At 39.4% G+C, this 25,487-nt stretch overlaps 1 protein-coding gene across 9 annotated transcripts in view; it reads right to left on the bottom strand.

Moving 5' to 3' along the window:
* The window catches only part of PUM2 (pumilio RNA binding family member 2), a 95,251-nt gene extending 71,434 nt beyond the window's left edge, over positions 1-23,817 (bottom strand). For 6 of the 9 annotated variants that reach the window (XM_060116891.1, XM_060116894.1, XM_060116893.1 and 3 more), the window contains exons 1-2: positions 23,477-23,588; positions 1,164-1,232 (exon numbers count right to left, since the gene is read on the bottom strand). In XM_060116891.1, the coding sequence (XP_059972874.1) occupies positions 1,164-1,214 (51 nt within the window). In that variant the 5' untranslated portion in view covers positions 1,215-1,232; positions 23,477-23,588. Of the gene's footprint in view, positions 1-114; positions 236-1,163; positions 1,233-22,983; positions 23,074-23,476; positions 23,589-23,791 lie in introns of those variants that run through there. The other 3 variants (XM_060116888.1, XM_060116889.1, XM_060116895.1) reach the window with 3 other exon arrangements.
* Positions 23,818-25,487: the final 1,670 nt, after the last annotated feature.

Below are 25,487 nucleotides of genomic sequence, written 5' to 3' on the forward strand. Positions count from 1 at the left end.
TTAACTAAAAAATTATTCCCTCTCTCAAATTTTCTTAGGGCCCAGAGTTTTACCTTAAGCGCTGGACTAACAAGTTTACTTTGGCAATACTTATGCTTAAGCACCTTAACTCACCCTTAAATCAGTCCTCTGAAAATGACAAACTCTTTGGAAAACGCTGTTCTGAAGAGGGGGAGGGTTAGCTAGCTGCAGGGTGCCCTCTTGTGGCCCAGAAGAGTGACTGGACTCTTTTTCTGCATCTGAAGAGCACAGCATTGGATGGAGTGAGTCTCATGAAGGTCTACCAAAGTAAAATAATCTCCAGGAGCAAGCGGTTAATTACACATCTTAGGTCTGTTCACGGTTATTTTCTATTACCAAAGTCCACACTATGTTAGTACTACAGAACATGAGAAAACAAAAATGTGACCGTAAGGGTTTTCATAATCAATTAAAGTTTTCTAAATATTCATTAGGTATATGGAAAACTAAGTAGTTTTGATGTCTTGAATTATGTAATGGTGAGGTTAAATGGGATGCCCCAATGAAAATCAGAGATTAACAGGACTGATAAAAGCCAAAATTTTAGAGTGCCCACTGTGCCCTAGTCATTCAAAGCTAACAATCTACAGAGGAGACTAATATAAAACAAATAAACTGTAACCAGTAATATAATAAAAGTATGTACAAAGATCCATGAGAATTCAGATGAGGAAGTAATTAATTTTACTGCAGATATCAATGGGACAATAAAGAGTCTTTTTCAGTAGAGTCCTGCAGAGGATTAGAAGTCTATTAAGCAAACAATGAACAAGGAGAAATTTTTGTAAGAAAGAACAGTGAACAATTAAGTGTGGCTAAAGCAAACATAGCATACATATATAAAACAGCAGGACAAAGATCAAGGAAGGCTCTTTTCTGATCAAAGTAATTATGGTCCATTACCAAAATAGAAGACATCATCAGGTCAATCAAATCAACTAGACACAAATAACCTCACTAAAATTACTGCTAAAAGTTAAAAAAAAAAAAAGCTGAAAATCTCACAACTACAGATTTTAAAAGCCCACATCATTTGAAAGATATAACCACTATTTTCAAGGAGATTTATGGTTAAAAAACAAGTCTCAATGGCTCAAATAATCAAAGTGAGGTATACATTCTTAGTATTCGTAAATATTTACCTCTCCCATTCCCCGAGATTCTAATGCAAGAGCTTGAAAATCATGATTCATTTCATCCACAGATCAAACCTGTTGAATAACAAAAAGAAACATTAGTAGAAAGAAAAATTTGAACAACAGACCACATCAACTATTTTTATATTACATTGCTGCTATTACTGATGTTATAGCATGAGCTGAGATGGACAAGAATCCATTTCTCTATAAAGACAGGTTTTCCTAAATAGAACACCATAGCAATCTACACTAAAATTTGTGGGAAACCTGGTGTCAACGGTTCTTGGATTATTCTGTGTGCCAAAAGAAACCCCTACTAGTTGCCTGCGCAAAAGAAAAGAAGTGAGCTCACGTACTAAAATACAGTTACCTTTTTTTTTTTTTTTCTTTTTTTTTTTTTTTGGCCATGCTGCGCCGCATGTGGGATCTTAGTTCCCGGACTAGGGATTGGATGCCTGCCCCCTGCCGTGGAAGCGTGGAGTCTTAACCACTGGACCTCCAGGGAAATCCCCGAAATCCCCAGTTATCTTCTTGTAAAAAAAAAAGTGTTGTAATTCCTATTAAAAAATTATTACTTTGCACTACTTCTTTAAGATTTCTCAAAATTTCTCAGAATTTCATTATTTGTAGATCTTATACCAATGATAAAAAAATTTTTTTAAGTGGTGATCCAGTTCTACCTCAAAGCAACATATAATCTGCTGTGAGAGTAATTATAAAATTCAGAGGTTTCCTTAAGAATAATTCCTTTCCCTACAATAACCAAAACAGCATAGAAATGGCACAAACACATACATCAATGGAACAGAAGAGAGCCCAGAAATAAACCCATGCGCTTATGGTCAATTAATCTGTATAACAAAGGAGGCAAGAGTATACATGGAAAGAAGACAGTCTCTTCAACAAGTGGTGCTGGGAAAACTGGACAGCTACATGTATTATAAAGCAATGAGATTAGAACATTATCTCATACCATATTAAAAAAAACTCAAAATGGATTAAAGACCTAAATGTAAGACTTGAAATCATAAAACTCTTGGAAGAGAACAGAGGCAGAACACTTCTGACATAAATCACAGCAATATTTTTTGGATCTGTCTCCTGAGACAAAGTAAAAGCAAAAATAAACAAATGGGGGCCTCCCTGGTGGCGCAGTGGTTGAGAGTCCGCCTGCCGATGCAGGGGACACGGGTTCGTGCCCCGATCCCGGAGGATCCCACATGCCGCGGAGCGGCTGGGCCCGCGAGCCATGGCCGCGGAGCCTGTGTGTCCGGAGCCTGTGCTCCGCAACGGGAGAGGCCACAGCAGTGAGAGGCCCGCGTACAGCAAAAAAAAAAAAAATAATAAAAAAAAATAATAAAAAAAAAATAAACAAATGGGACCTAATTAAACTTAAAAGCTTTTGCATAGCAAAAGAAATCATCAATAAACTGAAAAGACAACCAACAGAATGGGAGAAAGTAATTGCAAATGATATGACTGACAAGGGGTTAATATCCAAAATAAACAGCCGATACAACTCAATTAAAAAAAAAAAACAAAACGCACCCCCAGCCAAAAAAAAACACACACCCCAATCAAAAAATGGGCAGAAGACAGGAACAGACATTTTTCCAGAGAAGAAATACAAATGTCTAACAGGCACATGAAAAGATGCTCAACATCACTAATTATTAGAAAAATGCAAATCAAAACAACAGAGATATCACCTCACAACTATCAGAATGGCTGTCATCAAAAAAATCTACAAATAACACAGGACTTCCATGGTGGTGCAGTGGTTGGGAATCTGCCTGCCAATGCAGGAGACAAGGGTTCGATCCCTGGTCCGGGAAGATCCCAAATGCAGCAGAGCAACTAAGCCCATGCGCCACAGCTCCTTAACCTGTGCTCTAGAGTCTGCGAGCCACAACTACCGAAGCACGCGTGCCTAGAGCCTGTGCTCCGCAACGAGAGAAGCCACCGCAATGAGAAGCCTGCCACCACAACAAAGAGTAGCCCCCGCTTGCTGCAACTAGAGAAAGCCAGCGCGCAGCAACGAAGACCCAACGCCGCAATCAATTAATAAAAACAAGAGCCAGAAATTCCCCTAAACTTGATGAAAGCAAAATTTACGGATTCAAGATGCTCAGTGAGGGGCTTCCCTGGTGGCGCAGTGGTTGAGAGTCTGCCTGCCAATGCAGGGGACGCGGGTTCGTGCCCCGGTCTGGGAAGATCCCACATGCCGCGGAGCGGCTAGGCCCGTGAGCCGTGGCTGCTGGGCCTGCGCGTCCGGAGCTTGTGCTCCGCAACGGAAGAGGCCGAAACAGTGAGAGGCCCGCATACCGCAAAAAAAAAAAAAAAAAAAAAAAAGATGCTCAGTGAACCCCAGGAAAGATAAACAGGAAAAACAAAAACGAGACCCCACATCCACGCACATCATAATAAAAGTGCTGAAAATCAAAGAGAAATCCTGAAAGCAGCAAGAGGAAAAACATTACAAAAAGGGGAAAAATGATGAGTGACCACTGACTTCGCACTAGAAACAATGGGGACCAGAATAAAAAGGACAGACTTTCGAGGGCTGAAAGAAGAAAAATGCTAACCTAGAATTTTTATCTGATGGAAATCTCCTTCAAGAATAAAGGCTAAAAGACATTTTTAGATAAAAGGAAAATAAAATTTGTTAAACAGACTTCCACCTCAGAAAATCCCTTAAAAAAATTCTTAGGTTGGGCTTCCCTGGTGGCGCAGTGGTTGAGAGTCCGCCCGCCGATGCAGGGGACACGGGTTCATGCCCCAGTCTGGGAAGATCCCACATGCCACGGAGCGGCTGGGCCCGTGAGCCATGGCCGCTGAGCCTGCGCGTCCGGAGCCTGTGCTCCGCAATGGGAAAGGCCACAACAGTGAGAGGCCCACATACCGCAAAAAAAAAAAAAAAAAAAAAAAAATTCTTAGGTTAAAGGAAAAGGGTACCAGATGGAAACTCAAATCAGGAAGGAATTAAGAGCACCAGAAATGCTAAGTATGTGCATAAGTACAAAGGACTAGTTTTTCCTCTCAATTTCTTCAAAACACATATGCCCATGTAAAGCAAAAATTTCATTATGGGTTTGATAACATATGTAGATGAACCAATTTACATGTACAACCAATACCTACTACAAAAAATATCTCTAGCCATACCATCATGACACCTAGTGATTTAAAGCAAAACCCAGTTTGAGATCAAAATACTCTTTTATCACACAACATTATACAGTTGGCCCTCTATATCCATGAGTTCCACATCTGCAGGTTTTACCAATCAGGGATCAAAAGTATTAAAAAAAAAAAAATTCCAGCAAGTTCCAAAAAGTAGGGAATTAAATTCCCTGAGGGCTGGCAATTATTTATCAATACATAGCACTGACATTGTATTTACAACTATTTACAAAGCATTTACATTGTACTAGGTATTATAAGTAATCTAGAAATGATTTAAAGTATATCCTAGTATGCACACAGGTTATATGCAAATGCTACACCATTTTATACAAGGATGGTGAACATCCTCAGATTTTGGTATTGGGCTGGGGAGGCACCTGGAATCAATACCCTGCAGATACCGAGGAACAACTGTACATCCTTAAATACATATATAGTTTGGAGGGGCCTCCAATTATCTGATAAGTAAAAGAATCTTAGTCCAAATGTGTCCTACACTTCTCAGTCACGCAATCAAAGTTCTACACCTCACATGACACAATTCATTCTCATGTCTAGTATGGTCTGCTCAAACCATCTTTGATTTCCCTTGTTTCTTTAAAATTTCCTAAATTTGGGCAGCGTCCATTTTATTTTTCTATTTAAATACTTCCTAGGGTCTCCATATTGCCCTAGATTCGATGTCCTTTATATTCTTTTTCTTAAGACAATTTACATTTGTGATTTCACTTTCTTTAAACCTTACATGTTATAGACCTTGTATTTTCTAGATTTCCCATCCCATTACAGCCTCAACTTCTTCCAAGCATCAACTGTTTCCCAAACCTAATGGCCAATCATTTGAAAGCTTTGAGATACTGCTGACATGTTATCAGGAATCATGTACTGATATTTTCAATCACCTAAAGAGGTGTTCTAATTTCTTAAGAATGCTTCAAATTTAAATCCTACCAACTTGACAATGCAGCCATATAATTTTGAGTTCATAATTCAATTTATGAACACACACTAAATGATATTAAGCCTTGAAATCTGGGCTCAACATACAAAGATCACACCAATTACAGTCATTAAAAAAAAAAAATCTCCCATGCGACATCTTATTTACCTGTATCCTCTGAGGACAGACTGTCCTTAATAAGGTAATTATTCCACTAGGGCCAAAAACATAAGATTCTTATTATTTAGGATGGAAATAGTTCTAAAATTGATTCATTATTCTGCAATCCTCAAGAAAGAATAATGGACAAATTTTATATTTAAGATAATGTGGCAGAGTACAAATAGTATGTGATTTTGATTCAGAATATAAGAGTTCGAGTTTTAACTTTTGCCCGTTGTCTAACCTCTAAATCTTACTTATCTGTTGTGAAGATCAAACTAGATAATGTATCCAAAAGTGTTTTGTGAGCAATTAATAAAAAGTGCTCAACAAATAACTAGTTATTATTAAGACCATTATTACATACTACTCGAGAAAGAACTGATACTTCCTGAGACTCTTGGGGTGCTCAATGTTTTGTGTTTCTTGTATGCTTCTGTTAGTGTTTCAGCCTCCTGCCTTGTTGTCAGGTTAAATATCACTTGACTTGAACATACAGTATCCCTTCTGACCTTTCTAATTAGGTTGCTTTTAATTTGTAGTAATCTGTAGCCTCAGATGAGTGTGGTAGACTTGTAAGAGTAAACAAGCTCTAAGAAGGAAACTACTTCCAACAAACACAAAAACACATTCTAAAGTTACAATCCTTTCTTAGGAAAGCAATTTGGCACCATATATACAGGTTCGTATATCTTGAGCCCGTCTCCCCAACTTTGAAAATCAATCCTAAAAAGAAAACCTAAATACAAAAAAGTTTTATGCAGAAAGATGTTTGTAGCAGTGTTGCTTGCAGATCCTGAAATTATAAGCTGCATAACTGTCTCACAATAGTTAAGTGATATAACACATCTATAAAGTATCGTGTAGCTATTAAAAATATTAAAAATATATTTTTTATTTTATTACAATAAATCTGTACAATCTATGAATGAAAGAAAGGAGAATTTATTAGGAAAAAAGGACTTAAGAAATCTTCTCAGGTGGCAGTGTCTTATTTAGTTAAACATGCACTTACCATGTGATCAAGCTATGCGCATCCAAGGTATTTATTTACCTAAGAGAAATGAAGACTATGCCCACATAAAGTCCTGTACCTATTCAGAGCATCTTTATAATGGAAATGACGGAAACGCCTCTAAACAGATGACTGGATAAACACAGTTATGCCATACAATGGTGTACTGCTCATTGATAAAAAGGAGCGAACAGTGCCACAACAGGGATGAATCTTCAAATGTGGAATAAAAAGCTTCACACAAAAGAATGCGTACTGTGTGATTCCAAAATGAATCAGTAGCATCAAAAACCAAATCAGTGGTTACTTGGGGTTGGGAAGAAGAGAGAGGATTACCTGAAAAGAAGTACTTTTGTATATTAATTCTGGGGTTGTTACATTAGTGTATAGATTGATTGGTATTGGTGAGCCATATACTTTTTAGTGTATGTAAATTAGACCTCGATAAAGTTGATGTTTTAAAAGATGACTGTATAACATGAATTGAAATTATGATGAAACTAAAGAGATCAAAATAATATGGTATTGGTACAAAGAGAGACAAAGAGAGGGACAGAACAATAAATTCGAGAAACTGAAAAAAAAAAAAAAGGTATCTTCTCAAGAGTAAGTAAAAGCATCAGAGCTTTACCAAAGCCCCTTCTTTGCTTACTTCTACATTTTCATCCATGGTCCAAACAGATAAGGTAATAAGTTAAAGAAACTCTGGATAAATGTGAGAGGTCTCTTAGCTATATGGATCCACATACTTTTGTGGTGAATCATGCCCTAGTGCAGGGGTCAACAAACTTTTTCTGTAAAGAGCCGGACAGTATACATTTTAGGTTTTACAGGCCATATGGTCCCTCAACTTCTCAACTATGCATCTGTAGCACAAAAGCAGCCATAGACAATAAGAAAATGAATGAGCACGAATGTGTCCTAATAAAACTTTATTTATGAACAGTGAAGTCTGAATTCCATATTTTTTCATGTGTCACAAAATATTATTTTTCTTTTGATTTTTTCCCCCAACCATTAAAAATTCTAAAAGTCAATTCTAGGGCCTCCCTGGTGGCGCAAGTGGTTGAGAGTCCGCCTGCCGATGCAGGGGATACGGGTTCGTGCCCCGGTCTGGGAGGATCCCATATGCCGCGGAGCGGCTGGGCCCGTGGGCCGTGGCCGCTGAGCCTGCGCGTCCGGAGCCTGCGCGTCCGGAGCCTGTGCTCCGCAACGGGGGAGGCCACAACAGTGAGAGGCCCGCATACCGCAAAAAAAAAAAAAAAAAAAAAAAAAAAAAAAGTCAATTCTAGAGAGCAGTTCAAACAAAAACAGGTCATGGGCCAGATCTGGCCTATAGGCCAAAGTTTGCTGACCTCTGCCCTAGTGCATTTACTCTCGACTGTTCCACAAAACATCAAATGCAGATAATTCACTCTCAAACTCGAGCAGACCCAAAGTTAAGCATCAGGGTTTTGCTTTCAACCTTTTCATTTATACTCTCACCATGTACATTTTTTATTTTAATAATGCATGGGAATTTCAGATTATGTTTAATGGAGATTATTTTATTATTCTCTTTCAATGACCAGGGTGGGTTATGGGAAAAAGACTTTAAAAACAAGACAGGAGCTTCCCTGGTGGCGCAGTGGTTGAGAGTCCGCCTGCCTATGCAGGGGACACGGGTTCGTGCCCCGGTCCGGGAAGATCCCATATAGCGCGGAGTGGCTGGGCCTGTGAGCCATGGCCGCTGAGCCTGCGCCCGGAGCCTGTGCTCCGCAACGGGAGAGGCCACAACAGTGAGAGGCCCGCGTACTGAAAAAAAAAAAAAAAAAAGACAATACAAAACTCACAAAGCAAGACTCAAGCTCAGCTTTTTAGTTTAAGGTGTTACCATTTATTTCAACTATGAGAACGCAAATGGAGGAGAAAGTGGGCAAAACAATGAGATACAAAGAAAATAAACACTTTCGATTCTTCTGCAATGACCTTCATATTAACCGTAATGAAACTGCAGGGGTGGGGGCACACATATGCCAGTAAGGACTCTTAAAATTTCTGCGCTGGTGTCACCTGATGGCAAGGGAAAAGAATCCGGACATAATTTAACAACTCTCCCCTGCGTGGTTAGACCTAAGGGAGAAAAAGAACAATCTCTTCTTTCAACAAGCAATGGAGTATCTAGCTATCAGTTATATAATACTGACCTGACTAGTTCCCTTGAAGAAAATGTATCCCAGAATTACAGTACACACTATACTGCTTGGGGGTGTAAAGTCTGTCTTCATTGTTTTTTTTTTTTTTTTGCCTGCATTATTAAGCCATGAAGTTTTCCATTATTTCCTTAAACAATTAGAATTTGCTAATACAGAAAATACATAATAGAAACTTTTCTATGGACAAGACAATGTGTAATCTTTTTTTTTTTTTTTTTTTTTTTTTTTTTTTTGCGGTACGCGGGCCTCTCACTGTTGTGGCCTCTCCCGTTGCGGAGCACAGGCTCCGGATGCACAGGTGCTGTCAGCGGCCATGGCTCACGGGCCCAGCCGCTCCGCGGCATGTGGGATCCTCCGGGATCGGGGCAAGAACCCACGTCCCCTGCATCAGCAGGCGGACTCTCAACCACTGCGCCACCAGGGAAGCCCGACAATGTGTAATCTTGAGGTAAATTTAAATTAAAAAGTTAATAGTTTTTGAGGTTATGATGTTTCCTAGCAAAAGAAGGGTGTCTTATTAAGTTCTAAAATTTAACAGTATTAGCTAATTTTTCTGTAGACAACATTATTACTAATTATGTGAGAAAAACAGATAAAGTACTTCAAATAACAACTTGGTTACGTTTTGTGAGTTTTCATATTTACTAATGCATACGCCAAAAGGTTTACAAATAGTTGGTGTAATGAACCAAGAATATGCATTATTTTCTTAGGTAACACCTGATCCAATTCCTTACCATATGCCTACCATAAAAAATAGGCTGGGGGGGCTTCCCTGGTGGCACAGTGGTTGAGAGCCCGCCTGCCGATGCAGGGGACACAGGTTCGTGCCCCAGTCTGGGAAGATCCCACATGCCACGGAGTGGCTAGGCCCGTGAGCCGTGGCCGCTGAGCCTGCGCATCCGGAGCCTGTGCTCCTCAAGGGGAGAGGCCACAACAGTGAGAGGCCCGCGTATGGCCAAAAAAAAAAAAAAGGTTAGGGGGCAAAAACCATTTAAAGCTACAATAAATGGTATTAAAGCACCAGCATATATGACCAATTACATTTTCATAGTTTTATAATTAGTTCTATTTTAAAGCCATAGTAGTAATTAAACTCTGGAGTTAAAGGGGCTAGGAACTGTGTCTTAGCCACCAAAATGCTCAATATATACTGAATGAAAAAAATCATTCTATATTTTATGAAATGTAAATTCAGATCATGAAATCATCTAATATCTGGATAGTGACTGTTTATAAATGCCTTCATATATATGAATACACAATGCTCATTTTAATAGAGATGTAAACAAGACTTTTCCTCAGACTTTTTGTACAACTGAAAACATTTACCAAACATAAAACAAGTACAACTTCCCATTGGCACTACTTCTCCAAACTAGTCCTCTAATACCTAGAGGCTGCTGCTACCTCATGCATCCATTACAAAAACAACAAAATTACATGAAAACTGGGACTTTCCTGCTGGTCCACTGAATAAGACTCCGTGCTCCCAATGCAGGGGGCCTGGGTTCAATCCCTGGTCTGGGAACTAGATCCCTCAAGCGTGCCACAACTGAAGAGTCTGCATGCTGTAACTAAGAAGCCTGCATGTCCCAACTAAAAGATCCCACATGCAGCAACAAAGACCTGGCGCACCCTAATAAATAAATAAATTTTTTTTAATTACATGAAAATTTAATTGATTCACATAAGTCAATACACACAAAGAGTAACTTAAGCTGCTTATAACATATTCTTAGTAGTCATACTCCTTGGACTGTTTTTAATGAACATAATCATTGAGCATTAGTGGTATCCATTGAAAACAGGTACTAAAGTCCTTACAAATACCTTAGTCTCTTCAGCATAGTAAATCACTTACGCAAATTTTCCAACAAAATTCATTTGTTTAGCAATGCCTTTTCTTATCCATATGACAAAGGTAAACGTAAATCCAGGTTTAAGTATTTCTGGTAGACTATTAGCCTTCACAGACTTAATATTAGAAGTCTCTAGGAACCACCATCAACACCTAGTAATCTGTTATTTATCTGGGGGTACAAATTGAATCACACACTTTTCTAGTGGTGTTGGACAAGTCACTCAGGTGGTAGCTAAGCCAGGAGCCATAAATATTTTTTTGGTATTTGCTACTCATTTGTCCATGTACTTCATGGGGGAATTACATACTTGTTTTACCAGCATTAAGAACAGTACTGTGTAACTGACTTGACTATATTAAGGAAAAGTCAAATTTTACATTTTGAATAAAACTTGGCAAAAAAAATGTGTTATCAATATACAGACTCCCAGAAACTAGAAATCTTCAAAGACCCTAGCTCAAATCTTCTAACTAAGATCAGAAATTAAGATTGTTTCAGCACCGGCATTAAGACATTAAATAAAAGTTTACCAAATATTTATGTGCAAGAATACTTTAGCTCTTTGAGGATCAATCTCATATATCATATTTCTCAAGGAGACTGAATAGGGTAAATATATACTTAATGCAAATATAAGACAAGGCATTTTTTTTCCCTTAGAATTCTCTCAAAGGCGAATCACCATATATTTGAGTCCTTACAAAGTCTCTTATATTACAAGGCAGTCTCTCAATTGGTTTAGTTTAAGAAATAAAATACTGCTTATGGAAATTCATTTTTTTCTTTGAAAAACGAAATACTGTTTAGAGAAGATCTACACACTAAAACAACCTCAATCAATTCTAGTTTTTCATGCTTTTACATATCACCGGAGAGAAGTAGGTCAAATAACTTAGATGGAAATGAAGATAATTATTATTTAACGCAAAGTGGCTCTAATGAGTCCAAGATACATGTGAAATGTCCAAGATATATTATGAAGTGAGTCCCCCAAAAGCAGTATTTCCAAATTAATGTTCTTATATGTAATTTAATATGCCATCACCCTAAAAGTGGAACAAGCAGACATTATATGCCTCATGACATAATGTAATACAAAACAGTACCACCAATGAAGAATTACTGCCTAAAAAAAACCCACCCCAGTAAACTCAATCTAATAATAAAGCTGCTAGATCTAAATACTGATTTATCAGAAATATGAGAGAGAGCAAAGCCAATAGATAACACAAGGAAGCAATCGCCCAATCTAGAATATGGAAAAAAGAAAAAATTCACCTCATTTCACTATCAATGAAATTTTAAAAGAGAAGGAGAGGGAGGACTATTATATACACTAAAAGACTTAAAAGTCAAATACATTGTATAAACCTTGCTTGAATCCTGATTCTAACAAACCAACTATAAAAAAACTTTTGAGAAAATCAGGGAAATCTAGATATAGAATGGGTATTAGATGATATTAAGGAATTTTGTTAGCTGTGATAATAGCAAGAAGATTGCATTTTTTAATAAGTTCTCATCAGTAAGAGAATTTATGCTTAAACTGGCTACTGTCTGGGATTTGCTTTGAAATATTCAAAGAAGTAAAATATGGGTATAAAGATTTCACACAACATTGAATATGGATGATAGATCTCCAAGGGTGTACTGTACTATTCTACTTGTGCTTGAAAATTTCCATAATAAGTTTAACAATATGACAAGCAGCCATGTGAAGCAGGTGGTATTTAAGCTGGGCCCTGAAGGACAGGTACAATTTGGACACCCCCCACCACACACACACACACACACACACACACACACACACACACACACACACACACACACACACACACACACACACACACACACACACACACACACTTTTAAACAAAACATTTATAAACTGCAGCTTGTACAGGGGGTTACTCTCCAGAAAGTTAACTGACTTACAGTCCAAGCTGTTGTTTAAACCTAACATCACTTATTATTTCAACCATATTTTTGACAAGTAGTATATGAAATTAAAACAAAAACAAAACTGATTTCCAAATGAGCATAAACCTCTTTGCACTAATTTCTATCAGACACCATCCCCCAAAGCGAACAAGAGAATGTACTGAGCACTTGACTTTACGCCAGAGATGACACTAGACACATTATATTTAATTCTCATTACAATCCAGCCAAGTAGGTATTGTATTCCTACTTTACAAATAAGGAAATTGTGGTCAATTTCCCTACCCTAATAGACAAAGCTACTAAAATGGCAGAGGATTCAACACCATCAAGACTTCAAAAGCTCCATGCTCTTTACCATACCAACCAAGCATAAAACATCACTCTGTTCCCCAACCTTCCTTTTGCTAAACTATTCCAGTCCTCTGGACAGCTCTTTGCCATTTATCTCTTCATGTGCAGATCCTACAGAACCCTTAAAGTTTGGCTCAAATGCCACTTTCTCCATTAAAACCTCCCCCAAGTCATCTTCTTCTCAATTCTCATGGCATTTAATTTGTATTTTTCAATGTATTAATATCATCTTATCCATTAGACTTTAAAACTTCTCTCAATCAGAATTATGACAGAAAAACATGTACCACAATTTTGCACTTTCTGGTTGTGCCAGTGTTCTGTGAAATATTAACAGTCATGAGGAAGGAGACCAAAAGAAGGATACTAAATACTGTAATAGGGAGAGAGGGAAAATGATAATATTATCAACTATACACCCATTAAAAAGCATGAAATGGATATATTTATGCATACATGGAAAAAATTCTAGGATACTAAGTGAAAAGGCAAGGTGAAAACAGTGTTTCTATCATTCCACTTTTGTAAAAACAGAAAACAATCAGAAAGAGTGACACAACCGTTAACAGTGGTCACATCTGGAAAAGGGTATGCATGATTTTTATTTTATATTTTATAGTTCTATACTCTGAATATTTGCCATTTGTTACTTATATTTTTAAAATATTTAAAATATATACATGTTAAAAATCACTAAACAGGTTAACTTGGAAATCAAGTTATATGGTAGAACTCAAATATACATACACCTATACATAAGAGAGGTATCATGACTTATCAACAAACAACAGAAAAATATCTTCAATAAATTAAACATCACTTAAAGATATTCTCTTGAATTCCTTGGCGGTCCAGTGGTTAGGACTCAGTGCTTTCACTGCCGTGGGCCCAGGTTCAATCCCGCCCCTTATCTGTAAACTTCTAAGGGTTTTTAAGATGATATAAAGGAATTTACACGTATACCCAATACCTACTATAGTAACTATCTCTAGCCACACTTTCATGAGACTTTGAGTTTAAAAAAAATCAAAATCCAATTTGTAGATCTAAATATTCTATCATCACCTGATTTAAAGGAATTACACTTGTGGTCAGCACTTAGTTTTTTAAATCTAAGTTAGTTCTACCCTACTCTTTGATATATTTCTGCAAAGTGTTAAAAAAAATGGAGCCAACCAAATCATAATTTAAACACAATATATTTGATAGTATGCTATAATAAACATGATTTATGTATTTCTAGCTTTCAAAGTATTTCATAGTATTGTTCTTTGTAAGTATTCTTTGACAAAAAGTTAGGAAAGAAGAGGTGAACTGGTTTAAAAACAATTTGCCATTATTCCCTACCACTCAAGTCTATCACTGACCCGAATTCAGAAAATCCCAATGGAAGCCAAAATACGCCAGTTCTAGGCTATATTTCATTCCTAACAGCAATGTGAATACATAAGATTAACCACTACAGGAAGCTAACTCCAAGTCTGGTGCCCTGAAGGTTTAATTATCCGGGGTAAAATACACCACATTAAAATCTGGGATGGATCAAAGATGTGCCTTTCTCAGTACACATAGTGAGGATCTGTAAATTGATCCTCAGGAAACTAAACGTGCTACTACCATTTTGGAAACACTTCATGTACTCCTCAGGGACATTAGCACCTCAATTTTAAGGTCACTGGTTCTCAAATCCTCACAGTGCATTAGAATCTAGACAGAAGGTTTGAAAACTACTAACACTCAGATCCCACCTATCTAAGACTTATTTGAATTAGTCTGGGTAGGAAGAAAGGCACAGATTTTTATTAGTATTTTTAAGCTCTCCAGGCAATGCTTCCCTGTGCAGATAGGACTGAAAGTCTTACATACACCATACCACCTACAGCTAAGGGATATATTCACAAGCACCCTAATGGTTTTCCAACTAAAAAATTTTGTGTCATTCATCATGGTGTAACAGAAACAGAAACCAGAACCAAAAGATCTAGAATATGGTACCAGGTTTGCCTCTAACTAGCTGAATGAACTCAGACCACTTGAACTCTCTGGTTCTGTTTCCCCATTTACAAATGAGGATAACAATGCTTCCTCATAAGGTTATTGTGAAGACTAAATTAGATAATATGTGAAATTGCGATATAAGTCCTTTCTAGAATATTAACTCACCATAATGACTGAACATATTTTTTTCTGTTTAAGACTCAATATATAATCCTTTGACACAGTAATTTCTCTTCTGGTAATTTAACTTACATAAACAACAGCAACAACATAAAAGGATGAACTGAATAAAGGTATTTGCTGCAGCACTGCTTGCAGTGGTTCAAAAACAGAAGATGAACAACCTAAACTCGACAAAAATGGGTTAGTAAAATAAAAAGCCATACACTAAGTATGACAAGTTATTAAAGTTATATGTACTAATACAATAAAATATCCATGATATTAAATAAAAACACCAAGTTGCCTAAGGTGTGTAACCTGATCCCAGTTTTGTTTAACAAAAGAGGGGCAATGTATATGTTTGTGTGGAGTTATGAAAAAAGTAAACACCTAACTTTGGTAGGAGAAGGGGTACTGTTGGCTTTATCTTTTTGTATTTCTGTGTTGTAAGGCTCGTTGACGTTAGCAAATTAAAGTATTTTTTAAAAAGGTCCTATATTAATACAGTTTAAACACATTATAATTTAGAAGCTTTACCACAGTCAACAGAGTACAAGCAATCTTGTGCTATTTTCAGTTCATTTTAGTACTAGGCTGAATGCCCAACGGAAGACTTGTCTGAATGGCTACCTAGTAATTTTCAATTGTTACACAGTATCAATAGAATCAGTATGGCACCAAGGAGAGATAACTTAAGAAATGTTAATTAGGTTGTAACAGAGAACTAAAGGAAATCATTTGAGTTCGTGGTCTGAGACAACTGGAAAAAATAAAAACCACTTTAAGCAGCAGACTTTAGTGCAGTTTTTAGAAGATTTTTTCTTCAGACAAAAAATTTCCATAATCACCAACGCACAGTGTTCTTTAAAATAAGAGGTTCCTCGTCCAATACATTTAAGATATGCTGCTCCCCAGCACCCACTTGTTCTTTTGCAAGCTGAGTACATGGTCATTCTGGAATTCATTCTCTGTGATAACAGCATAGTAAAGGCTCTGAGAAGTCCCACAATTAAAACTGTTTAACTGGGAATTTCCTGACAGTCCGGTGGTTATGACTCCGCGCTTACACTGCTGAGGGCCTGGGTTCCATCCCTGGTTGAGGAACTAAGATCCTACAAGCAGCACAGTGCAACATGCATGCATGCATGCATAAATACATAAATCTGCTTAACTTTAACCCAGTATTATTGTAACTTTCTGTAAGCATGTTAACACAACGCTGATTATTTTGAGAAGCAGCTATTTCTAGTCATTTCCAAGAAAAAAATGAACGAGTTATCTATTTCAACTTTCTTGAACTTTTGTCTAGGAAAAGTCATAACCTATGACGGTTAAAAGGTTTTAAAATGTTTAGTTCCTGATAGGCATAATAAACAGTCTAAGAAAAATATTAGCGGTACAAATCTTTGAATTAAACAAATATGAGGAAATCTTTTGGGTGATGAATATGAATTGTGATTTTTTAAAAAGTTCCTCAAATATTCAAGAACAAGCCTTGAATTGGTGATCTGTTTCCCAATGACTTTAAAGTGATATGACCAAACCAATTTCCTAAAGACATAAAAGTTAAAAAAAAAAATTCTAAGTTGTTGCTTAGAAAACAACAAAAAACCAAACACCTAGACTGCAGTGTCTGAAAAGAGAAACCAAATCTATATCAGTTTCAAGGAGTACTAAGTTTATGCCATAAAAAGTGTCTGTGGTAGAAATAGTCTTGAGTATAATCTAAGTGAAATTTACTCTATATTCATTTAAATAAAAATTTGTGGAAGAAGCCACACCAAGTAACTCATAGGAAATGTACACAAAACAAAAACTAATCTTAGGAAAGTAACTAAGCAAATACTAAATAACAAAAACAGTAAGAACTTTAACTTCTGAAAGACACAAAGATGGGGGAGTGACACAGCACATTACAAAAAATTTTCATTATCCAATTCCTTGGAGACAACCTTATTTCTAACACTAAGCTTTAAAAGAAATCTCTTATATGGGGTATTATAGAGAACACAGAGTTGTAATAGAAAATATGCTCAACAACTCTCTTTGCAGATGCAAGGTTTCAGAATCTCATTTTTTTAGAGTCAATCCCTGAAGGAAAGTCATGTGTCTAACTCCTAACACAATCCAGGGAAAGCGATTCACAGTAATTATGTTAAGGGTTCCTGGAAAATATAGTCTGAATCTTCCCAAGATATAATCTTGGATCTCTGAAGTCTTCTTCAGAATTATTCAAATTAAAAAAGGCCCTGGATTTCCCTGGTGGCGCAGTGGTTAAGAATCCACCTGCCAATGCAGGGGACACGGGTTTGATCCCTGGTCCGGGAAGATCCCACATGCCGCGAAGCAACTAAGCCGTTGCGCCACAACTACTGAAGCCCTCGCACCTAGAGCCCGGGCTCCTCAACAAGAGAAGCCACGACAATGAGAAGCCCACGCACTGCAATGAAGAGTAGTCCCCGCTCACCGCAACTAGAGAAAGCCGGCACACAGCAACGAAGACCCAACGCATCCAAATAAATAAATACGTTAAAAAAAAAAAAGGCCCTTTAATCTAGTGTGCTGCTACCTGTATCTCTAATCAAATCTTTTCAATTCTCCTCCTTACCTCCACTTTAAGCTCTGCCATTCTCCCCTATCTGGGTCACTACACATACTAAACCCTCTGGCTAAATGCTACTACTTCACCCATCTCTTGACTAAATTAACTTTTCTAAGTCTTTTTATAGTTAACTTTACCTCTTCTGGAAAGCTTTTCCTGACCCCCTGCAGTGTCTACCTGAGTCCAGAGCACTTTTGCAACACCACCTCCAGTGGCACTTAGTGTACTGCACTGTGACAGCACTTAGTGTACTGCACTGTGTAAACATGAGTTTAATCATCTTCCCCTCCACTGTAAACATAAGCTTATAGTTACAGTAAAACTATAAGAACAGGGATCACTGTACCACAAACATCTAAGCACAGTCTGGCACATGATAGGCCTGCAAACCTCAAAAAATGAATGCAAGTTTCTGGTAGTCTAGCTTGATGAAATGATACAACTTAGAATATCCAGAGTAACAAATGGACTGAAACTCAAGTAATACTCCATGAGTATCTTCTCAACCAGACTTACCATAAAAATTAGTAGCAATTTTATCTTTGGCAAGATCCTTGAATACTCCTATTTTTGCCAGTGTAGGAGCCAAATAATTTAGAGATTAAATGAAGGCACCTTTGGATGAAAAGCAATCAATTATATTTCAACTGCAAGGTGGTCCAAGAAAACATCTGTAGGCAAAACCTGGAGCTATCACCTTCTCTGAACTCCAAATCTTAATTCTGTTTGTTAAATTGGTTTCAAATGACTCAGGTTTTGCCACAGAAAGTATAACCTTTTGCATTAAATCATGCTAAAAGTGCTAATACTACAGAGATGTTAAATAAATGGCCTGGTCACCAAAATGGAAGACACAAGTAGCTCCTTCCTGTATACAATTCTTTGTTGGTATGTAACAAAGTCATACCATAGTCCATATTTTTCTCTACCAACAATTTGCCTCATTTGACTGCTTAGCAAAGACCTGGACTTAGAGTCAGCCTGCCTCCGCCATTTATTTACCTTTTTTTAACCTCAGAATGAATAAAACCATCTTATACATTAGTGAAGACTATCTGCTGCTGATCTCTTTCAGAAACAGTGCCTAAAATCAGAGATTACCACCTTGAGATCTAGAACTTGCTACTCTTGACATAAAATGTCCAGTAAAACTGAAACCACAAAGATTTCTCTAAAACTAGTCTCTCTACACACTTTTTTTCTGGGGGACTAAAGGAAAAGAAAAAAGTTAACCCCTCTCCCCATACTATTTTCTATGTACTCTGGCGGTTTTATTTTCCTAGACACGTATCAAATAGGTGGTTTTATAATGTCACTTTACAGTCAATTTCACCGAATCCCTTCCAGGAAGCAGATTTTTGGAGATTTTTATGGTCCAAATATACATATCGCCCTAGGTAGGTGAAAATGACTGCCTTCATATGGGGAGGGGGAAGGGTAAGCTGTGACAAAGTGAAAGAGCGGCATGGACATATATACACTACCAAACGTAAGGTAGATAGCTAGTGGGAAGCAGCCGCATAGCACAGGGAGATCAGCTCGGTTCTTTGTGACCTCCTGGAGGGGTGGGATAGGGAGGGTGGGAGGGAGACGCAAAAGGGAGGGGATATGGGAACATATGTATATGTATAACTGATTAAATTTGTAAAATAAAAAAAAAATTAAAATACAAAAAAAAAAAAAAAAAGAAAATGACTGCCTTCTTTTGCTGTCCGGTTTGCAGTCAAAGTATTCTGACACCCTAACTACCCCTTCTCCCTTCACACTTCTTCCCCCTTTTTGTATTTGGTAGCTACAGTGAAATTCTGGAATATATATATATAAGGTGTACACAATCTAGATGTTTTCTCGTACTCTAAAATCTTTTCTCGCTCCATAAGAGAATAGTAAGAGAATAAGAAGTGAAAATCTGTGATATGTAAACTGAAAATGGATGGGATTACAGAAGCTATATTTGCAGAGGTGGTATATACTAAAGAAACTATCTTTTTGCCAACATGCTTGAATAACCATCCCTTTTAACTTCTTTTTTTGAATTTTATTTATTTATTTATACAGCAGGTTCTTATCCCTTTTTAATTCTTTAATGCACTTCAGAAAAATGAGTCAGGCAAGGGCCAAATACAACTTTTCATTTTAAGAAAAATGAGGGACTTCCCTGGTGGCGCAGTGGTTAAGAATCCTCCCGCCAATGCAGGGGACACAGGTTCGATCCCTGGTCTGGGAAGATCCCACATGCCGTGGAGCAACTAAGGCCCTGCGCCACAATTACTGAGCCTGCGCTCTAAAGCCCGTGTGCCACAACTACGTGCCTAGAGCCTGTGCTCCGCAACGAGAAGCCACTGCAATGAGAAGTATGCGCACCACAACGAAGAGTAGCCCCCCCCCCCGCTGCAACTAGAGAAAGCCTGTGCGCAGCAACGAAGACCCAATGCAGCCAAAAATAAATAAATAAGATAAAATAAAATAATTTAAAAAGTCAATGAAACAAAACCTTCTGCAATTTCAATAAGAATTAAAATGACCCTCTGTGGGAATTCCCTGGCAGTCCAGTGGTTAGGACTGAGCGCTTTCACCGCCATGGGCCGGGATTCAATCCCTGGTTGGGGAACTAAGACCCCGCAAGCCTCGCGGCATGGCCAAAAAAAAAGACACTTTGGAAGCTGACACTTGTGTTCAATTAGGCAAGCTTTAATTTCTCATTTATAAATAAGTAGGATCTTTTGAGTTACTGAAAGGAAAAGTCACTAGGGAAAAAATATTATTAAGCTTATGTCTCTAAGCATACTGCTACATGAAAATCTGAGAAGAGAAAGCATATGCCATGCACCTACCTACCTATGCAATAATTCTATACAATGTTTCACTGGAAAAGCATGAAAATAATATTTCTCTGTAAATTCACTTTTCCACTGCAAAAGCAACTTTAAAAAAATGTCTTCTATCTATATTGCTAAATATAAAAATCACTACTTAAACGTTAGCTTCTAAATGATAGGGTTTGAAGAAACCTTTTTCCCACCACATCAGAATTCAGGAGTGAGAGACATTAGGAATTAGGCTGATGGTAATCCAAATAGCTCCCTTATTACTGAAAAGCTACACTGGAAAGCATAATCTAAACCTAGACCAACAGGGCTTCCTAACACCACACCCCATAATTATCCTAACCCAGTCACAGGTAGCACCGGACAACCATGGTCCTCCTCCAGAAAGGGACAGAGTCTATCCCTGGTGGCCTCCAGAAAAAGCAAAGTGCTTTCTGCAGGGGGCAGGCTCCCAAAGAGAAAGAGGAAAGGGGCTGAGCCGTACTTGATCAGTTCCTTCTTACAAACTCATCAAAGGGAAGAGTGAGAAGGTGGGACAATAGGAGCAAGTCAGACTATTTTTATGCTTTCTTAAGAACAGCAAAAAACTCTCTAATATGTCACAAACCAATTTACACTATTATAAGTACAATTATTATCTTAATCACACCTGTCAGTAAAAATGGCCTTAAACTGTGAATGTAAGCTAGACGAAGCCATATGTGGTACATTCAGATGTTTAAAATATGTATCCACAAGTCTTAAAAACATGAGAAAATACAGAATATTTTCCTATCTTAGAAACCCAACGAATTCAAAGGTTGTTAAATTAGAAACTACAGAGAACTTGAGTCCAGGAGAATGAACCAACCTCCACTTAAAATTATGAAGATCCTATCAGTATCTATAAAAAGGGGACCGTCTGGTCACCGAGAAGATTGGTTTTGGATGTCACACCTGGCCCAAATCTCTGATAATTACTTCTGTAAATAGGATAATAAGTACCTGCACAAAAAAATAAATTATCTTTCAACACCAGAAACGTTTATAGACAAGTATGGAAGGTTTAAGAGAAACAAAATCCTCATATTCGTATCTGTGTTAAGACTGCATTATTTGGTTTATATACTTGTAATGCCTAAGAAAAACTGGCCTATTTAAAGTGACAACCTTGTAAGACCAACTTTAATACGGCAGTAATTAACTTACTTTTAAAAAACCTGAAATCTTACTAATATCAAAACATCAAAGAACTTCAGACTCAAATTAAGAAAACCATGTGTTAAAATTAAACAGTTTAAACTGAAGATGTTTAGGCTTGTTAATCGCAAATCTAACTCGAACATAAGAGACCTGTGCAAATAACAAAAATGAACTTTACAAAAAACTGAACTTTAGAAGTGATAGAGTGGCATGGACATATATACACTACCAAATGTGAAACAGCTAGTTAGTGGGAAGCAGCCGCATAGCACAGGGAGATCAGCTCGGTGCTTTGTGACCACCTAGAGGGGTGGGATAGGGAGGGTGGGAGGGAGACGCAAGAGGGAAGAGATATGGGGATATATGTATATGTATAGCTGATTCACTTTGTTATAAAGCAGAAACTAGCACACCATTGTAAAGCAATTATACTCCAATAAAGATGTTAAAAAAAAAAAAGAAAGCTTAAGAACCAGGATTCTGGTTAATTTTTTTTAAGTTTTTTTAAAAAAACTTTAATTTTTTAAAAAATACGACTTACTTCATACAAAAACCGCCCTCAAGGACACCGAAAGACAATTCTAAAATAACTCAATTTCACCAAAAATTGGACTTCTAAAGACATTCTTATAATAAGGGAAATGCTAGCAACTATTTAGGACTGTGCAGATAAAGCAAATCATTTTTTAAAAGCAGGATATTAAAAAACTAAGAAAAGAAACGTATCCAATTAAAGCTATTTATCTTTGTGTTTTTAAAAGGATTCCTAGCCAGAAATCCTTAAATCATCCTCCAATGCTCCAGGTCACATGGTGAAGAGTCACCTATTAAACACGAATCCAAGCAGTAAACAAGCTTCTAAAATCCTTAGTTAACACCCTTTATTAAAATTTTCTTGGTATACAATACCTTCACAAGTATTACATTTCTCTCAAGCATTTAAAAGACTTTTTCTAATAAAGCTTTCCTCAAAAACCTTCACCCCAAAAACTCTGTCACCAGTTTTCTTAGGTTAAAATCTCACGAAGTACTAAAGTCCAGAATTTAACACGATTGTCTTATTACACCTAATACGTCCGCAATTCCCATCCTACCCAAATGTTTAAATATGTGTTACAATGAAAAGCTAAGAAAAATCGGTTTTCCCTAGCTATGTTCTCAGAAGTAACAGTAACTTTTACACGCGTGTTTGGGCATACAACTTTTAACTATTTATCGTCCCCAAATTTGGCCCAGTTCAGATACAAAACGACTGCTAAAATGTTTGAAGCCCCTAATCTCTTCTTTGGTTTTAAGTTACACATTTCCCCAAGTATCGAAATCTGTTCCGATAACAAAAACACAACATTCCTAACACACCGAACCCAAGTCGCCTTTTCTTTCAAACCCACACCTGTCTACCGGAAGCTTTTCCTGCACACACTCGGGCCCTCGAGAATTCCCACACTTGTTTTCATAAGCCCACGCCTTCCTCTTCGCCCACTTCCAACTCGCACGCTTCTCGGGATCCACCCGGCCTCTCCCCCCATTCCCGGCCCAAGGGCTGGGCGAGCGGGCGGACAGCTCGGTCTCTAACCCCGAGCGCGCCGAAACCAAGGAAGAGCCGGGTGGGCCACCCAGCGCCGCGAGGCTGAGGCGTGGGGAGGAAAGGAAGCGGGAAAGCCGAGAGCACCCCCCGCCGGGCCCACACCCCCCCCCCCCCTTCCGGCACCCCTCCTCCGGCATTGTGCGAGCGGGCCCAAGGCCGCAGCCCTCCCGGGCAGTCCGCAGGCCCCGTCCACCCTCCCTCCGGCAGGCGGCCCCCGCCGAGGCCTCCACACAAAGCCCGGGGAGCCAGCCCCGCGGCGCCAGAGCACGGGGAGAGGGTGCAAGCGCGACTGACTTACGGGGCTGCTGCGGCCGCGCTGCCTCAGCCGGGGACACCGACCGTTGGGCACACGGCGGCGTCGCTCTTGGCCGTCCTCCCCTCCTCCGCCTTCGGTGGTGGCAATATCTTCTTTCTCCACCTACCTCCCTCCCCCCCACCCCACCTCCTCCTTCTCCTCCCCCTCCTCCTCCTCCGAACCACCGAAGTACCGAGGGTGAGACACAGAGACTCACAACAACATGGCTGCCACCGCCGCCTCCCCTCCCCTCCCCTCCCCCCCGGCCACCGGGCGCGCGCAAAGCACTCCGGGAGATAAGGGAGGGGGAGCACTCACCGAGGTGCCGCTCCTCTCTGTGGCTTCCGACGCTTCTCCCGCGCTCCGGGCGGGCGCCGGCCGGCGGGAGCTCTGCGCGTGCGCACGCTCTCTGCGCTTGCGCGTTTCGGCCTTCCCTCCCGCGTGTGCTCCCCCGCCCTCACCTTTCGGGCTAGCTGCTGGTTCTAGGCTCGGCTGGGGCGTCAGGCGGGAGTGCGCGCCGGGTTCGGGAGCGCGCGCCGGGTTCTGGCGGCGCAGGCGTGGTGTTTCCGAAGTCGGCTTAAGTCTCTGTCTTCCCGCGTGGGGCCTAGTCTTCCGAACTCGCTTACCCTCGGCTTCCTGCCCCGTAGCTCATTGTTCTCCCCCAGCTGCCTGTGCGGGTATCAGCGCCCCCGACCGCGGTGTACTCCTCGCACTTCGCTTTCGTGGTGCTGACATCCACAAGAGCCAGACAGTAATCCAGGACTTTAGGTTTCACCCTTAGCCTCTCCCCGAAGCAAGACGGTGGAGACACAACTTGGGTGGAAGAGTGAGCCCTTTAAGTGGACTGTCATTCTCCTAGTCCTTGCTGCATGGGCAGGTGGAGCCGGCTCAGCAGATTGCCGCCCCCCCTCCCCCCTTGCTTGGCCCGGTAAACACAAAGGAAACTCAGGTGGTTCTCCTACGCTAGTGATTCTCGCTCGCGGCTCCTTCCCAGGTCTGGATTTCTGTAGCAGGCTCTTAATAGCCTTCCTGTGTTCAGTCTCGCTACCTCCAGTGAGTTCTGGTCACTGCCATCTAACATGAAAATCTGATTCCTGGCACTCATCTTCGCCTTCAGCTTCTTGGTTTCTGTTACCCACATTGCATTTCCCAAGTGTGTTCTGTTCAATGTTAATAGATGTCCCTGTAAAAAATGTCCTATAATCAAGTAAGCATGGGAGACACTGGGATGTAAATATTTTGCCTGCTTTCTCCTTTCCCGCCACTGAGCTGATAACAGCAAAAGAGTCTTTATGTACAGTTGCTTAGTCTGGGTAAAAAGAGGTGAACCCATCAGAGGCCCTCCCTGAGAATTCGGAACTGAGACTAAGAGACCCTAATCTCTCCCTAAGAAGTCTCTTAAACCTGGGATCTCTGGGCTGATTGGTCCCACCGTGTGGACAGGAAACCCATGGAGACGAGTGGAGTTGAGGGAGAAGAGGAGAGTTCTGACATTTCTCTCCCCCTTTGTTCCTGGACCTTGTTGGCGGCCTCTTGGGTCTGAAACAAATGCCTCGATTTAGATAATAAAATCTGCTTTTTTGCTTCAGCTAGATAGAGTTCCTGTACTTCCAAGAGTTCTAACTAAAAGCCATGCGTATACCATAGTTATTATTTATTTAGTGCTTATAGTATGCAAGCACTATAGCTTTTTCCTTGTCCCATTTAATATACTCATAAGCAGGACGCTTCACTAACATGTGACCTGTGCAAGTCCCACAAAGCCTCAAGCTTTAGAAAGAAGCGTTCCGCAATTGGTTTAATGCTTTGTTGTTGCCATCTAGAAAGCCTTAGTTTTTGGAAAAGAGAGGGCCCTCGTTTTCATTTTGTACTGGGCTCCACAAATTATATATAGCCCGTCCTGTCTATGAGGTATTATCGCTGTTTAACAAAAGGCTTCTTTACTACCAGACTGCTTAGCACCCTTAAAATCAAAATATGCTTTGCAAATATCCAAGTGAGGGACATGGTATGC

This window comes from Mesoplodon densirostris, chromosome 14, assembly GCF_025265405.1.
Source record: "Mesoplodon densirostris isolate mMesDen1 chromosome 14, mMesDen1 primary haplotype, whole genome shotgun sequence".
NCBI lineage: Eukaryota > Metazoa > Chordata > Mammalia > Artiodactyla > Ziphiidae > Mesoplodon > Mesoplodon densirostris.